Source organism: Hakea prostrata, chromosome 6 (assembly GCF_041222555.1).
Source record: "Hakea prostrata isolate BN-2017 chromosome 6, UWA_Hpros_2, whole genome shotgun sequence".
Classification (NCBI taxonomy): Eukaryota; Viridiplantae; Streptophyta; class Magnoliopsida; order Proteales; family Proteaceae; genus Hakea; species Hakea prostrata.
This window is the reverse complement of record NC_142605.1, coordinates 17349865-17366894: the sequence shown is the minus strand read 5'-3', so window position 1 is coordinate 17366894 and position 17030 is coordinate 17349865. Positions and strand designations below refer to the sequence as shown.

The 17030-nt window shown below is 36.4% G+C and overlaps 1 protein-coding gene across 13 annotated transcripts; it reads right to left on the bottom strand.

The window, feature by feature from the left end:
* Positions 1-5449: 5449 nt before the first annotated feature.
* Positions 5450-14429, bottom strand: LOC149012398 (uncharacterized). 13 transcript variants are annotated; one of them, XM_089159942.1, is made up of 12 exons: positions 11565-14429; positions 10731-11160; positions 10585-10641; positions 9184-9301; positions 8375-8439; positions 8258-8304; positions 7773-7938; positions 7580-7683; positions 6607-7486; positions 6443-6520; positions 6258-6339; positions 5450-6156 (listed from the first exon to the last, which is right to left on the bottom strand). In XM_089159942.1, exons 1-2 carry the CDS (start codon positions 14392-14394, stop codon positions 10799-10801), a joined length of 3192 nt encoding a protein of 1063 aa, XP_089016068.1. In that variant the 5' UTR covers positions 14395-14429; the 3' UTR covers positions 5450-6156; positions 6258-6339; positions 6443-6520; positions 6607-7486; positions 7580-7683; positions 7773-7938; positions 8258-8304; positions 8375-8439; positions 9184-9301; positions 10585-10641; positions 10731-10798. The 13 variants fall into 13 exon arrangements, with proteins under 13 accessions (XP_089016068.1, XP_089016056.1, XP_089016057.1 ...); XM_089159930.1 differs by having other exon boundaries at positions 6607-6957; positions 7383-7486; positions 7773-8439; XM_089159931.1 differs by having other exon boundaries at positions 6607-6695; positions 7383-7486; positions 7773-8439.
* Positions 14430-17030: the final 2601 nt, after the last annotated feature.

The following is a 17030-nucleotide window of genomic DNA, read 5'->3' as shown; positions in this document are numbered from 1 at the left end:
TCGCCTCATAGTTGGTTAGTGAGTTCTCACTCCGGTAACCAACCTTGTATTTGAGTCTGTAGTACACCCTTGTGGTTCGTCGAACCGATCATCACGTCTAGGGAGATTTTCAGTTCTCCTAGGTATTCGGTATTCCTCACGAAACTTTTGACCGACATTTTGTTCATTGATTATTCGCCGTTGCGATGCACGCCTTCCCATATCACGACGATCGGGTTCTTGTGGTATCACTACTTGTCTGGTCAGTGCACGGAGTGCCTGACTGACGTCCAACATCTGGAGTTTTAGTTGATCCAGTTGATACTGGAGTGTCTTTGGAGGATTGTTAACTCCTTGACCGCCATCTATCTCGAGCGGTCGACTACTTCCCTGAGGAATATCTGGATTGTTTACTCCAGGAATTTGGATACCAGCATCCCGCTGTGCAGCTGCGGCTGCTATTGCCGCTGATCTAGTCACCATAGCTTTCTGAAACGTTTCCCACAGACGACGCCAAATGATGCGTCCAAAATCTGCTCAGCCCTTAGATCTCCTGAGAATGACCTGCAAAACAAAGCGTCAGATGTGGCCCGACCGCTGGGGTCGGGAGTCCACCTCCGAAGGCTAAGTCAGATGATGAACTTAATCACAAACGGCTCTGCTAGAACACAGAGCTAAGGAATGAATAACTGGAATACGATTCAGATAATAAGCATCTAAGTGTTCACGTTCAAGTTTGTGAATCTGGATCTCTCCTCCCTTGTGGGGAGGCAATGTTTATATAGAGTGTACCTTCAAATCTTCTTCGTTGGATGTATATGAGCCTTCTTCGGATACCCGTTGGATCTCAACAGATAGATCCGTTGAGTGATAGGCTTCTACTAGTTTGGACTAGTAGAGGACTCCTAGGATAATCTGATCATTATCTGATGATTATCCTTCTGAAAGTGATAAGTGACAGCCGCCGAACTCTGCCTGCCGTCATTAGGTTAATTAACCTCCTCCCATAAGTATTGGATTAGGGTGTGCCTGTAGCTGATTTAGTTTTCTTCCTCAGCAAGCTACCTCCTGAACCCGGCTCATTCGGAAACGAGTCGATTCTCTTCGTCTCGACCGGAGTCGAAGGTCGAACCATGAATGAACCAAGTTCGATCATATTTTCTCCGTATCACTGCTGTTTCTTTCTTTTGAAACCATTCTTAAGTGATTTTCATTTGTGAGGAACCGGTTAGGATGGGTGTATTGGAGCAACTATTGTTATAGGGTTGAGTGACTTGGTTCCTTAGAACTGATAAAGTTCTTTGGATGTTGTATTTCTTTTTGCTTTTAGTATAAATGACCTTTAGTGAAAAAAAAAAAAAAAAAAAAAAAAAAAAGTCCATATCCTCTCCCCCCAAGTTGACCAAGCCCTCATTCCCCCACACTCATGTGAGTGTGGGGGCATGGGAGCATGGTCAGCTTGCCAGTAGGAAATCTAAATTCAAAAAAAAAAAAAAAAAAAAAAAAAAAAAAAGAATATGTATATGTAGCTGCTCTATTGACACTTGGAGAGGCAATGTAATAGAGAATGGATAAATAATTATAACTAATTTACAGTAAAACCATAGTGTGTTATTATTGCTCACAACTCAACACACTAGAGATTAAACACATATTGAGACTATTAAAGGAAAGAAAAATAAATAAATAATAGTAAGTACATCCACAGCTCTGCATTGCAACCACTATCTGCTTAATCATCTTTGCTCTGCATTCTAACTCTTATCTGCTGAATCAACTTTCCAAAGATGAACTATCAAAACTCATTATCTTAGCTTAGTGGGAAGTACTACAACCGCATTCATGTAACTAAGAACAAGGACGATGGTACAAATGGCTGAAAAAACCTATTTGAAACTAATACTTAGGTGAAGCTCTCCTTTTCAATGAGGGATTTATGGTAAGCTTAACTAAAAAGAATTATAGCATCAAAATAATGACACTGGGTACAAGGAACCAAAAACATTCATCCTGCAACATCAGTTGCTCCCAGTACACCCATCCTCACTAGTTCCTTTTTCAGTTTTAAAACGAAAAGCACACAACCATAAAATCTGAATTTTGGAAGGCCTGATGCATTCCAGTCTAGTTCTTTCACAATCATGTCCATGGTATATTTGTAGTCGAAGTTCCAAAGTTGCCACCATGCCTCCCAAGTAATTTACTGCCATATTCATCTCCCTGGGAAAATTTTCCATTCAATGCTCTCTAAAAAGGATAGTAGGCCTCTCCATGCCAAACGTTACTTTGTAAAGATCATATATACTTGCTGCAAAAATATGAAATCCAGTCAACCTAACAACCGCTCAAATTTGAAGGATCTTATGTTCATTTTATTTTATATTCCTTTTTGTGTAGGGGAGATCTTACTTGAAGTATGTGAAGCCATTTCAGATTCTCAGCATCTTCTTCATTTCATCAGATGTTTATGTGCTCTAGATTTATCGTAAAGCTGCAAAAAGACAGGTTAAAAATTCTTTTGCAATCTAATGGACCATTAGAAAACTTACTACGTTTATATAGTTGAAATATATAGTTTAACATAAAATACTTACAAAGTTCCTATAAAAAGATCTCTGATCAGGCGGCCATGGAATTGTTGGGAAATCTAAGTGAAACTAGGAGTCTAGGTTCATCGGAGAAGGCTGCTTCTTTGAGTAATTCAAATTTGGATGAGTTGGTGATTCACAGGACTCTCAATTCAACTTCAAGTTGTGGATAATTCTCCACAAACTACAGAGAGCCCCACTCAATCTCATATGCATAACCAAATTGTAGAGTTGGATATTAATAGGAGGCTGAATTTGGAGGGCTCTACAATTCAAAATCAAAACGTAGTGAAATCTAATGAGGACGACCTCTCATCCTCAAAACATGGTAGACATTACCAAGGATTTTGTGGAGTCCATTGACTTGGTCTTCGCTGAGAATTTGAATGAGTCTGAGTGGGGCCAGTGTTCTTGTTTGTGAAATTTAAAAGTAACCGCAAGCGCACGGTATCGTGTACCTAACGGGTCGATCTCAAGGAGATATGCCACTTAAAATTCAACTTCTTAATAGTAATGCAAGAGTGGAATGATTCAATTTTTGTTAACTTATTAACTAAACTAAACGATCCTAATCCATACATCTAATGTGATCGAATTGAAATGAAAATAAATTAAACACAATCAATGCATAATAAAAGACAGGAAAAAAATGCGAACAATAAAAATAAAAGGAAAAGGGAAGTGATCTGAGTGTCAGCTCTGAATCGAGGGAAGGGGAGTATAATAATAATGACTTTCACCGTGGACCCTTAGCTGTAGCTTACAGTCCACCGATCGGGGGAATGGATATTAAAGAAAAAAAATAGTGCAGAAAGTAAATAACAAAGCAATAAACAAAGCAATAAAAGGAAAATGAAGCCTTAACCAAAGAGAGGCACGACTGTAGGCATCTCTGATCAAGGATCCAAGGGAAGGGAGAATAATATATAAATGCTGAAAGTAAATTGCAGAAAGTAAATAACAGAAAATAAATTGCAGAAAGTAAAATGGAAACCTTAACCAAAGAGAGGCACGATTGTAAGCATCTCTGATCAAGGATCCAAGGGATGGGAGAACAATAAATAAATGCTGAAAGTAAATCCTAAATTAAGAATATGTAGGGGTAGATAGAAGTGGGAATGGAGGGAGGAGAGAAGATTAATAAAGAAGGTTACTTACTTGCAAATTGAGCAAACGATTCGAATCTCAACCAACCCTAACAACCAGATCTAGATCTAGAATGATCTAAATCTGCAATTGCTAGACCCAGAAAAAAACGAATCTAAAAACTTGAAACTCGATCTTGAAACTTGAACTTGAATTGCATTACATAAAAAAATTAAACCTAAACATTCAATCTAGAAATTAAAATCTCACAAATGCAAGCAAAGAAAACTAAAGAAAGCCTAAATAAACCAAAGAGAAAAGAAAATGTGCTTCTCCTAAGCTCTAGAACACCTTCTCCTTTGATGGAGTATGCTCTCCTTTTATAGAGTTTACATGAGATATGAGGCACGGCTGAATTTGAATAAAACTCAGGGTTCCTATTTGACTCAGCCAATTAGGGTTTTGACGTACTAATTACGCCAACTTAGAGAGATCAAATGCATAATTCAACCGTTGGATTTGAGTTTTAAGTAGTTGAGAAGCTCTCCTCCAAAAAGCAGCACGATCGGACATCGGATGACCGTTCGATTAAAGGCTTGATCGAAACTGGACAGAGACATTCAAAAACGGGATTTTTGCTTCTTTCTTCTCTAAATATAATTATTTTTCCTCTTTTTCTTTCTTTAATTAAATCCCAGATAGGAAATAAGATATTGAAGTATGCAAGGACTCTTTTCTCCATTTGGACTCTCTCAATAATATCTCTGCAGATTTGATTGATAATTTATAATCTCCGCCGTAGATCAAATTTGTCTTTATCTCTTCAATATTTCGGAGTTGGCCCATAATCACACATCTCTAGCCCATCATGCTCCAGATCAGGCCCATTTTCGCTTGAGAATTTGAATGGACTTCTTGACGTGTAAAATTACATGATTCAAGCCCAAAACTCCTAATATTTGCTTAAATCTTGAAAAGTCCTAAAATCTGCAAAAACAACATAAAACCCAAGGTAGCTCCACTAAAAGTGTATAAAATACATGCTTTATGCCCTAAGATTTCACACATAAATGTGTTCATCAGTTCTCTCAACAAGGCATGTCGAATCAATCAATACAAATCCAACCGCGAAATGTGCGTCCCATGAGGTTTCTCAGTCCTACTTGGAGGTGGTGTTGCCTTGTACCATCCAAAGGAACCAAGTGACAATCCTCTCCCAAGGCAGGTGGAAGGAGGAGGTTAAAGTCGACGGGAGCTTGGTCACCCAAGGAAGAATAAACACAAGCTAGATTTATTTATTGAATCTAAAAGGAATATTATGAGATCCTGGTTTTGACTGATTTCGAAGTTGCTGCTATTTCTTTCTTTTGAGACCAAATTATGTGATTTCTTGAGTGATTTTCATTTGTGCGGAATTAGTAAGGATGGGTGTATTGGTGCAACTGTTGTTGTAGGGTTGAGTGACTTGGTTCCTTATAATTGATAAAGTTCTTTGTATGTTGTATTTCCTTTTGCTTTTAATATAAATGACCTTTAGCAAAAATAATAATAATAATAATAATAATAATAATAATAATAATAATAATAATAATAATAATAATAATAATAATAATAATAATAATAATAATAAGTACATGAGTGTGGGGGAATGGGGACTTGGTTAACTTGGGGGGTAGGAAATCTGAATTAAAAAAATAACCAATGACAGAAACATGTATATGCAGTTGCTCTACTGACACTTGGAGAGGCAATGGAATAGAGAATGGAGAAATAATTATGATTAATTTACACTGAAACCATAGTGTGTTATTATTGCTCACAACTCAACACACCGAAGATTAAACACATAGTGAGACTCCTATTAAAGGGGGAAAAAAAAAAACATTAAGTACATCCACAGCTCTACATTACAACCACTATATGCTCAATCATCTTTTCTCTGCATTGTAACTCTTATCTACTCAATCAACTTTCCAAAGATGAACCATCAAATCTCACTATCTTAGCTTAGTGGGAAGTACTACAACCACTTTCATTTAACTAAGAACAAGGAGGACAGTACAAATGGCAGAAAAAACCTATCTGAAACTAATAATTAGGTGAAGCTCTCCTTTTCAATGAGAGATTTATGGTAAGCTTAACTAAAGAGAATTATAGCATCAAAATAATGACACTGGGTACAAGGAACTAGAAACACTCATCCCGCAGCATCAGTTGCCCCCAATACATCCATCCTTACTGGTTCCATTTCAGTTTTAAAAAGAAAAGCACACAATCCTAAAATCTGAATTTTGGAAGGCCTGATGCATTCCATTCTAGTTCTTTCACAATCATCACTGTCCATGGTGTATTTGTAGCCGAAGTTCCCAATGTTGCCGCCATACCTGCCAAGTAATTTGCTGCCATATTCATTTCCCTGGGGAAAAATTCCATTCAATGCTCTCTAAAAGGATAGCAGGCCTCTCCTTGCCAAATGTTACTTTGTAAAGATCCGACATACTTGCTGCAAAAATATTAAATTCGGTCAACCTAACAACTACTCAAATTTGAAGGATCTTATTTTTATTTTATTTTATATTCTTTTTTGTGTAGGGGAGATCTTACTTGAAGTATGTGAAGTCAATTCAGATTCTCAGCATCTTCTTCATTTCATCAGATGTTTATATGCTCTAGATTTATTGTAAAGCTGCAAAAAGACTGGTTGAAAATTCTTTTGCAATCTAATGGACAATTAGAAAACTTACTATGTTTATATAGTTGAATAATATAGTTTAACATAAAGTACTTACAAAGTTCCTATAAGAAGAATGGTATCGAACGATGAGCAGAGCAGCTAAAGGTAGAGTTGTCTTATTCTCCTTGTCTACCTATAGAGGGAATAGAGTTAGTTTTTACCTTTGTCCATTTCATCGAAGTTATTAATGCCATACAGTAGATTTGGATCCAAACATACACCAAACTTTGGCTGACATTGTACGAGAAGGGGCATACTACTTTTAAACTGCACACCCTTCAGCTGCAGCTGAACTTCATCTAGAGGACCTGATGAGAAATAGTACCTCAGTATAAACCAAAAAACATAAATTAAGAATAAGAAGTTTGAAGCTGGAAAAGGGTTAGTCTTCAAAAACCAATATTTAGCATCAAGGATAACATGCCTCTTGTCATAGTTCATGGGTAGAGACAAGGCACAAGGTGCAATTCTTGATGAACCATCCAAAAATAGCTTATGGAGTAATGGTAGGAGGTAAGCAATTGTCTCTCCAAAGCCAGTTTTTGCCCAAACAACAATATCCTTGCCTTCCTATACAACATCATGTAGTGGAAAATGACAAAAATAAATTACAAGAAGCAATAGAGAAGCATAAAACCCCAAATTTCAACCTAACCATCTAATAGATGAAGTCAAGGTAGCATTGTAAAAATATGGTAATGGGGCTGATCAAATGTGGATATCATAGGCTATTTGAAGGTTTAAGAAACAAAGAACAATTTAACAACTAACCTACAACACTAGAGCAATAAACAGAAGCAAAAAGCTTGGCAATGTTAATTCAATGAAACCATGTGATCAATAAGATTGACCTAGAGAGAACATATATTTCGAGTTTCAAAATAAAGGGAGAGAATAAAACAAGCCTGAAACTACAAAAACACAAACCTAAGAGATGTCAGAGAGAAGCCCTATCAAGACGAAGTTCTAAAATACCAAAATTTCTCGAACCCTACCTACAACAAGTGACATGATCATCCAAAGATACTTGAGGAAGACAACATTCAATACTTCTAACTTCTTGATTCTTGAAGGCATCACTAGCTAAAAGAAACTGCATCTACAAAGCAGAAAAATTCTTTGACTGCTTAAAAAGTGAAAAAGAAATAACATTCTGTTTGAGAAGATGAGATGCAAAGAGCTACTGAAATACCTTTGCAGCAAGTATGGGAGACCTCTTTAGGATTTAATGTCAGCATGAAAAGACGTTCTAGTTCTGAAATATCGTCACCGCTTTCTCCTTACTCTCTGTTCTTCCTACATAACATGTCTAATGTTCTTAAAAAAGCGTTGACAACATTTGCTACTGGTTCGTTCTAGAAGAATACAAGAACAAAGCGTTTTACCAAATGCTCATCAAATGTTCTTCCATTCTCGGAGAACATAAAAAGGCCATAAAAGTTCTCCTAGAAGGCAAGAATGTTATCAAACAATGCACCTGCAACACTCTGGCTGCAGTGACTTTTGCATTTCCATTATCATTTTCCTGCAAATGCACTTGCAAGTACATGCCTGAAAGAGCATGAGATCATTTAGTTAAGAATGGATATGAAACTAACGAAAAGAAAGACTACATAAATTGCTATTGATGAGTGATTGTTTTTGTTGGTGAGAAAGATTTCCAAGCAGAGGAAAAGAAACACGTTGAATGAAATTTGTGATTCAAAATGGATGCTATCTTAGTTTCAGTTATCAAGTTTTATACTATGTCAAAGAAACGATCAATATAAACTTGGTGGATCTGATCCATCTCATAAATATTTAACTGTGGTGCTTTTGTCTAATTAGAAACAACACGTACATTAAAAATTGAGTTCTTAGAACCTCTCACCAACAAGAGTTGTGGGTTCCTTATCAGTCAAGCAATAACCAATCCACCTGCAAGAAGAATGTTGTCAACTAGACTTGCAGATAGATCCAAAATGCAGCCACTGGAGTTGGACCCTACTTTTGAAGCCATTGTCAAGATAACACAGAACGTCACAACAATGATCATCATAAGGAGCAGAAAACCTGGTTGCAAGTACAAAAACAGAGTAAAACAAGGGTCCATTGAAAGTATAGCACCATAAAAACTGAATTCATAACTTAGAAGCAGATGTAGTCATGGAATGTTAGAAGTAGATTTAGTCATGGAATCACAAACGGAGCAGGGAAATAAGTCTCAGAATAGATTGCCAAAAGTGAATTCGTCGTCTAGAAGTAGTTTATGAAGTTTTTTCCTTTCTTTTCAACAAAAATAAGTCACAGAATATATACCAAGAACACCAAAAAAAGGAGGAATTATGAGAAAATGAGAATGAGAATTGCTACCAAAAAGGCCCTTAGTTAAAGACTTTAAACAATTGAACGGGTAAATAAAATATTAATTATTTTTGCTGAGAGGCTGTTTGGATGCCTTGAGCACAAGCTATGATTGTCAATTGCACCAAGGCCCATCCCTTTGGTCTTCCTTTAGTCCTAGTAGATACACTTCTGCTGCTACTACATTGGTATGAACAAATTTAATTATTTGAGGTAAAACATAACTAACTTAAACTTTATGGAAAGAATGGAGGGCACTCAGATGTAATTTTCCCAAAAGAAATAGAATCCCCAATAGAACTTCAAAAGCCTATATTTTACTTCTTCTAGATGATCATGTTCGGCAAGCACACAAAATCATTGAGACTACTGAATAGTTGACAAATGTTTTAGTTCATCACTGAAAAACAAGTGTGATACAATACACATCTTGCAAAGTAGATGATCACCTACCCCAATTGCAAAGCTCAAGATCCATAATGGGGGGAGGAACTAGCTTGGCTTTCACATGTCCTGACCAACACGGATTACCTCACCAACAAGAAACATTAATTGGGAAGCCGTAATAGGCCTAGAAAACAAAAGGAATTATTCTGGTTAGAGAAGTACATTATAAACAAACTACACTAAGGAATGATAGTGTAACAAGATCTACATAGACAAAACTCATGTTCACAACTACCCACAAGTATTCACATAGGCAATTAGGTTTCCTTGGGATTAGATTGAATTGTTAATGTTACTGTAACAACTCAAGGAAGCTTTTGAGAGAGATGTGACCTTGTAAATTTGCGAAGTTCTTAGCTTTGAAGAGTTTCCTCACTAAAAAAGTATAGACAATTTTCTATATGGGGACAAACAAATTTGTAGTTCCTATAAAATGTTACATTTTGAAAATAGAGTCTTCAATTCATATCTAGCCAACCAAACACAGATAATTTGAAGATATAAGGAAATAATACAAAATGTACACTCTTTTCTCTTCTTTTTTAGTATTTTCTAGACAACCAAGTACAACCTTTTAAGGAAGTAGTCTGAATGGAAATAAAGATCCAATTGGAGTAACTTAAAGAAATTACTATGACTGCTATGAGTCTTGTAGGGTTTAAGAGCCTTCTACAAAGTCTCCTAGGTCTAAAATGTGGCTAGACAAACTGCTTTGTTGACACAAGGGAGACGTGATCAAATCTCACTTGCATTTGACTACTTATAAATTCAAAAGAATAATAATTGGCAACACTCAAAATTGTTAGCTGTCAATGGCCAAAGGTTTGATGATGTTGGCCTATAGGATAGGCCAAAAATAGGTAATTTTGGCCTTATTGGTTATGTCCAATTTTAGGTCTAACCTTTAATTAAACAAGATTAATTTAGGTTTGACCCATAGAAAACAATTTATTTTATCTAAACATTAATTTCATCATGTTTTCCTTGTAACTCTCATAACCCTAACAAACTGTAAACTAATACAACATAAAATGAACAGTATAATTATAATCTATAACAAACCCACATTTTATAAAAATCTTATAAAATAAATGTTTAAGTCTATGTATGGCTATGAAAGAGAAGTGATTAAATGTTACTTCATAATTTTGTACAAAAGTGTAAAGATATCCCCTTTGAGTTAATTAAGCCTACAACATAATCTTTGCGACTTCCTTCAACTTCAACTATGTTTTTTAAATTCCAAAATAAGCAAAGATGGATGATTCAAATTGATATCTAAAAAACCTCATTTAATAAGATTAAATCCAAATAACTATTAAAGCTTAGCATACTATTTAAAGCAAGAAAAGTTATAGTTAATTTTTTTTATAGAATAATTAAGTTTTTTTTTCATAAAATAATTACCTTCAATGAAAGAAAACCACTTTGTTGTTTGCAATGAAATCTTCAATCGCTCAACATCTATAGAATGCCAGAAAAAAATGATTAGTTTTGAGACTAGATTGAAATCAAATAATGTAAAGTAGAAGGTTGATCACAAGTGGTTTTACCTAATTTAAGGAGCAGTCTCCAAGGAATTACTTTAATCCCCATTAGTCAAATGATTTATCAATCAAAACTAATGGAGTTCAACATCATGCAGGTCACCTAGAGTAATCGTCTGAAAATGCTCCACAGATATTGCTTGAGAAACAAGTAACTCTTTTGATACTTGATGCATTGTTGGACGAGATCGTGGATTATTGTATAAACAAGCAATTGCTATTCTCACGATAGAAATTAGATCCTTTGCAATATTCTGATTTGATGGAATAGTTAGGCGTGGGTCTAATATGTCCCTCAATAATATATTTTGACCAAATGGTGACGTTAGAGATAAGATGAGCTCCGCTGGATGACTTCCCATAATTATTTCCAATGCAACTACTCCAAAACTATATACATCACATTTATCCGTTAATGCCATGGTGTAGGCAAGTTCTGCAAGAGGGGAAAAAAACCGTGGTGAAAATATCCAAAACCAAATTTAGAAACTATAATTCAAGAAGAATTTAAGAGCTTATTACTTAACATAAATATGAAAACGTACAATAGAACATGACAATTCTAAAATCATTTGAATATGAAAATAAACTGATATATATATATATATATATATATATATATATATATATTGATGATTATATATATTAAATATTTCAAAGTTTAGGATACATATGAGATATATAAACTTTATCTTTCCATTATCAATATTGATATACAAATACTCCAATGGCCCAATTCAAGAAAAATGCAATAGGTCATCAATATTAAAATATAAATAAAGAAACCTTAAAAAAAATGACAATAAGAACATAATATAAAGAAAAGATAAATTTAAATACCTGGAGCAATATATCCATGAGTTCCTTTAAGTGATGTCCAATTGGATGAGTCTGGATTTAAGAGTTTGGCAATACCAAAATCAGATACGCGAGCCTCAAGTTCAAAGTCTAGCAATATATTTTTGCTTGAAATATCCCGGTGAATTATTGGTGGAGTACAATCATGATGCAAGTATGACAAAGCATTTATGATACTTTTGACGATGTTTACTCTTTTAAGCCAGTCCAACTCTTTCGCCTCTGCTTCAATGCTCAAGATATGTGCCAAGCTTCCTTTTTCCATATACTCATAAACAAGAAACGTGCATCGTGGATGTGAACAAAAGCCATAAAGTTTGATAATGTTTCGGTGCCTAATATTTGTCAATAGGCACATTTCATTTTCAAAGCTTTCATTAATTATCACCTTACCTTCCAATGAATGGAACTTCTTCAAGGCTACTACATGACCTGTAGGTAGGACTGCTCTGTAAACGCTCCCATAAGTTCCAGCTCCAATACAATATTTGATGTCAAAATCTTCTGTTGCTTGGATTATGTCCTCATAAGCAATCCTAGTGTCCAAATTCCATATTGACAATATGTTGCCATGATTTCTCCTTGTTGCTTCTACTTGTCTTTGAATTTCTTTTTTTCTCAAGAAGAAACCAACAAGAATAATTGCAGATGCAAGGAATGTGATTCCTATCAAAGAAGCAGTGATGGATATGGGGACTTTGTATCCTTCATTATTATATCCCTCATTTGTATAAGATTGATTGCATGGTAGAAGACCTTGAAATTCACCACATAATCCTTTGTTATTAATAAATGCTTGTGGTGAAGCAGCACGTTGAAAAACCTTATTGTTAGGAACTACACCGTCCAACTGATTATAGGAAAAATCAAGGGATTCCAAGCTAACCATCTCTTCAAAAGAATGGGGTATAGAGCCCATGATCATATTGTGGGATAAATTCAAAACTTCCAACAACTTCAAGTGTGCAAGTTGTGTTGGTATCATTCCACTTAATGAGTTATGGCTAAGATCCAACTGTATTTGTAAGGATACTAGATCACCAATTTGAGATGGAATGCTTCCATTAAATGAATTACAACTCAAATTTAAAAACAATAGTTTAGAACATTGACCAAGTTGTGCCGGAATTGATCCGACTAGTCTATTTGATGATAGGTCTAGATGATCCAGATTGATTAACTTGCCAATTTCAATTGGTACATTCCCTGAGATCTGGTTTCCATTTAAATGTAGCTGTAGCAAAGTGTATAGGCTACCGATTTCTTTTGGTATTTCACCAACAATTTTGTTGTAAGAAAAGTCAAGTTCTCCTACTTGAGTTAATTGACCAATCTCAGTTGGCATCTTCCCACTGATATTATTTTGAGAAATATTTAGTACTGACAAATTCTTGCATTCTCCCCAATTTTCTGATAGCTCTCCATATAGTTGGTTGTGACTCAAATCAATATAGTTAAGATGTGGGTGGACACCAAAACAATTGCTTATATTTCCTAGAAACTGGTTGTGCTCAAGTCTGACTCTCCTTAAACTTGTGCAGTTTCTCAAATCTGGAATAGGACCAATGAGACAATTGTTACCAACCCCTAACCTTTGAAGCGATTGCCCTTGGCATATTTGTTGTGGTAAGCTTCCAGACAATAGGTTGTCGAACAATTGAATTTTTACAACAGAGGCTTGGCTACCCAAGTCTTCTGGTATGGGACCAAATAATTGATTCATACCCAAATGTAGCTCCTCTAGTGTGCTTAAATTTGCAAGAGAATTAGGGATTGAACCACTAAGTTTGTTTTTAGACAAACCCAAATCAATCAGATTTTTCATATCTCCAATTTTTGAAGGAATTGGACCAAATAATTGATTCTCAAACAAATGGAGCATCTCTAATCTACTTAAATTAGCTAGAGAATGTGGTATTGGACCACTGAGTTTGTTCTCAGACAAATCCAAATCAATCAAATTTTCCATATCTCCAATCTCTAAAGGAATTGGACCGGATAGTTGATTCTCATACAAGTAGAGTGTCTCTAGTCTACTTAGATGAGCTAGAGAATGAGGGATGGAACCAGTGAGCTTGTTGGTGTATAGCCCCAAGTCAACAAGATTTTTCATTTTTCCAATATCTGATGGTATTGGACCACTGAATTCATTATGATGCAAGTATAGATATTGAAGATTGCTCAAATTAGCTAGGACAGGAGGCACCATTCCAGTCAAATTATTCCATCCTATCGAGAATTTAATCAGATTTTTCATGCTTCCTATCTCAAACGGTATTGTCCCACTGAATTCATTGGCATAAAGTTGTAAGAATTGCAATTTGCTCAAACTAGACAAGGTGGGGGGCAGAACACCTGAGAGACTGTTGTCGGCAAGAGCGAGGTGGGTTAGTTTGGTGAGATTACCAACATTTGAGGGTATGGGTCCAGTGAGTAGATTTTCGCTGAGATTGAGACGGAGGAGATTAGGAAAGGAAGAGAAGGTGAAGTTGTGAAGCATACCTTGCAGCTGTGCTTGGAAAAGGTTAATCTCAACCACGCTTCCAACTTTATTACAAGTTATGCCAAACCAGTTGCATGGCGACGCTGATGATGATGAGGAATTGAGATTCCAAGAACCGAGAGTAGCAAGAGAGTAGTTTTGAATGGTGGCTTTCCATTTGAGGAGAGCCTCAACCTCAACTTGGGTTGACGAGTGAACAGATGAAGATCTGCTGCTTCCCGCAGCAAAAGCAGACGAAGAGAAGAGGAGGAGAAGACAAAGAAAGAAGAATAACGAGGATGGAGTAGTAGTAGGGGAGTAATGAGCCATTTGTAACTTGGTTTGTTGGTTGATTGGTTTGCAGGTTGGTGATGTGGTGTTGCGCAGCTTCCACTGTGTAATTTATTTATAGTTACCACAGCCGGCTATGGATGCCTTGGATTGGATTGGATTGGATCGGATCGGATTTCAGTGGTCATGTTTTCTGCTTATTTGTTTGGTCTTCAGTAGTTTCTCCCCCCCCCCCCCCCCTCTCATTTTCCTCGGGGAGCGACTTAGTCTTCTACCACCCATCTGGAAGATAAAGCAAATGGGGTCCACCTTGGTTTGTTTTCTCCAGAGGCAATTTCCTCTCTTTTATTTCAATTAAAAGCTTCACTGCTGAACCATTGGATAATTGGAACTCAATAATTAAATTAACGAAAATAATTAAAGACATGAATCTATCGTTGATTTTTATGTAGGAAATTCAGAAGTGTTCATGATTCAATTTAAAATCACAGATTTTACAAACAGACTGTTCTTGAACTATGCATGGCTTTAGAATCTGACATTAGATTACTGAAATCTTAGATTTTCATCTTTAATGTCTGGTCCACGTTCTTGCAAGCCAATGATATATACGATACAAGTCAAACACATTTTTGAATTTTGTTTTCTCCATCTTAAGTAATAAATACTTTAATATAATTTCAATTAAAACGATACAATCCAATGCATACCAGACTTTGCCAATTGAAACGATAGGATAGATACCTCTTCTATTTCACTTTCAAATCTTAATTAGTTGGAAAGCCTTATCTTTAGTAAGACTCTTCTGAAACTTGAGATCAGGCCCTCGGATTAACTTCAATTTTTTGATAATTTGTTCACATATCTGAATGAAGTAATCCGTTCAAAATTTGATTTAAAAAATTTGATAGATTGTCATTGTTGACAACTTATATAAGATGCTTGAGGATTGAGGAATTCAATAGAAGGGTTTAAATCAAGTTGGATCAGTTCATTTTATTGTTTATTGGTTTTGATGTGGTAAAGTAATATACATGGAACGGAAAAACTAGGAGTTTAACTAAGAGCGAGAATTTGACTTCAATCAGAAAAATAAATAAATTTATACGGCAGGTTTAGCCGATCGCATACGTAACATTTGGGAAAGAGAAGAAGTTGATTTTGGAATAGGAGAGAGGAGAGCTCGTTGAACACTTAAATTGAATGGGTAATAAAGCAATTGTCAGAACATTTGTTTCTTCACTGATTTAGAATGAATACATCCACGTCTAATATACAGAGCTTACAAGCTTAAATTACAATATCAATGAAAAAGGAAAGCCAACCAAAGAATTAGTTACAGGTACCAACTGACGAATGGGAGAACTAGTTACAACCCACAACCCTTAAGAGAAATGAGGAAAATTCATAAGTTTTTAAATTTGAATTTAAATTTAAACTTAACAGATAGATCATTAAGTTGTTGAACTTTAACTCATTCTATCAGTGAGCAACACGATCATTTTCAAAGCAATGCATGATTTCTTTGTCTACACATTAAAGTTGGGATCTGATGCGTCCAAAATCTGCTCAGCCCTTGGATCTCCACGTAGTGTCCTGCAAAACAAAAGCGTCAGATGTGGTCCGACCGCTGGGGTCGGGAGTCCACCTCCGAAGGCTAAATCAGTTGATGAACTTAATCACAAACGGCTCTACTAGAAGCACAGAGCTAATGAATGAAGAAACGGGAAAGGTGATCTAGATAGCAGGACGCTGATAGTTGAGGTCTATCAGTATGTATCTGAACCTGAGTCTCAGATAATATTCTCCTTGATCAATTGATCCGTCCCTCACCTTGTATGGTAGTGAGGTTTATATAGAGTGTACCTTCGAATCTCCTTCGTTGGATGCACTATAGCCTTCTTCGGGTAGTCGTTGGATCTTATCAATAAGACCCGTTGAGCGATAGACTTCTACTAGTTTGGGCTAGTAGAGGACTCCTGAGATAACCGTTAGGTTATGCGATAGTTATCCCTTTGATGATGATTATCCGCAGCCGTCAGTTTGAGTCTGCTGTCATCAGGGTGATTACCCTAATCCATAAGTAAGATTAGGGCACGCTTGCAGCCGAATAATCTTTCTTCTTCCGCAAGCCATCTTCTGGATCCGGTTCGCTCGGGAGCGATTCGGTTTTCTCCATCTCGACCGGGGTCGAGGGTCGGACCAGGTACGAACCCGGTCTGATCATAAACTCTCCATATCACGAGCCCCCCAGACCAAGCTTTCGGTCGATCCCGAGGGCTTGGTTTTTAACTGGGTTCGTCGTCAGGTGATGATCTCTGTGTGCTTCATTAAATGTCATATCACATTTAATGCGGTGGTCACTTTTCCTCGAGCGTTGTGAGTGTAAGGCCACATGTCTCCGTTGCAGTTGATCTGTCGTGGCTCACGTCATCTAAGCGACGGTTTCCGAACGCCTATTTCGGATTCGTGAGTTCAAACTTTCAAAACGTCTTTCAATCTTGATCGTCAATTTTGAATCAATCTCAATCGTTCAGATTCCCGAACACTCGTGCGGGAGTTTTAAAAGCGGTTCGTTGTCTTCGTAGGTTTCATTCTTCCTATCTGGAATTTGAACCTTTGTCGTCGCTTCGCGCCTTCCCCGCTCTCAAGCTTTCGTCTCACTTGAATCGGTA

Coding starts and splice junctions, on each gene's coding strand:
- LOC149012398 (XM_089159929.1), bottom strand. CDS start 14,394: ATGGCTCATTACTCCCCTACTACTACTCCATCCTCGTTATTCTTCTTT. Junction 11,161..11,564: donor TCATGGATATATTGCTCCAG/GTATTTAAATTT, acceptor CCCCTCTTGCAG/AACTTGCCTACACCATGGCA.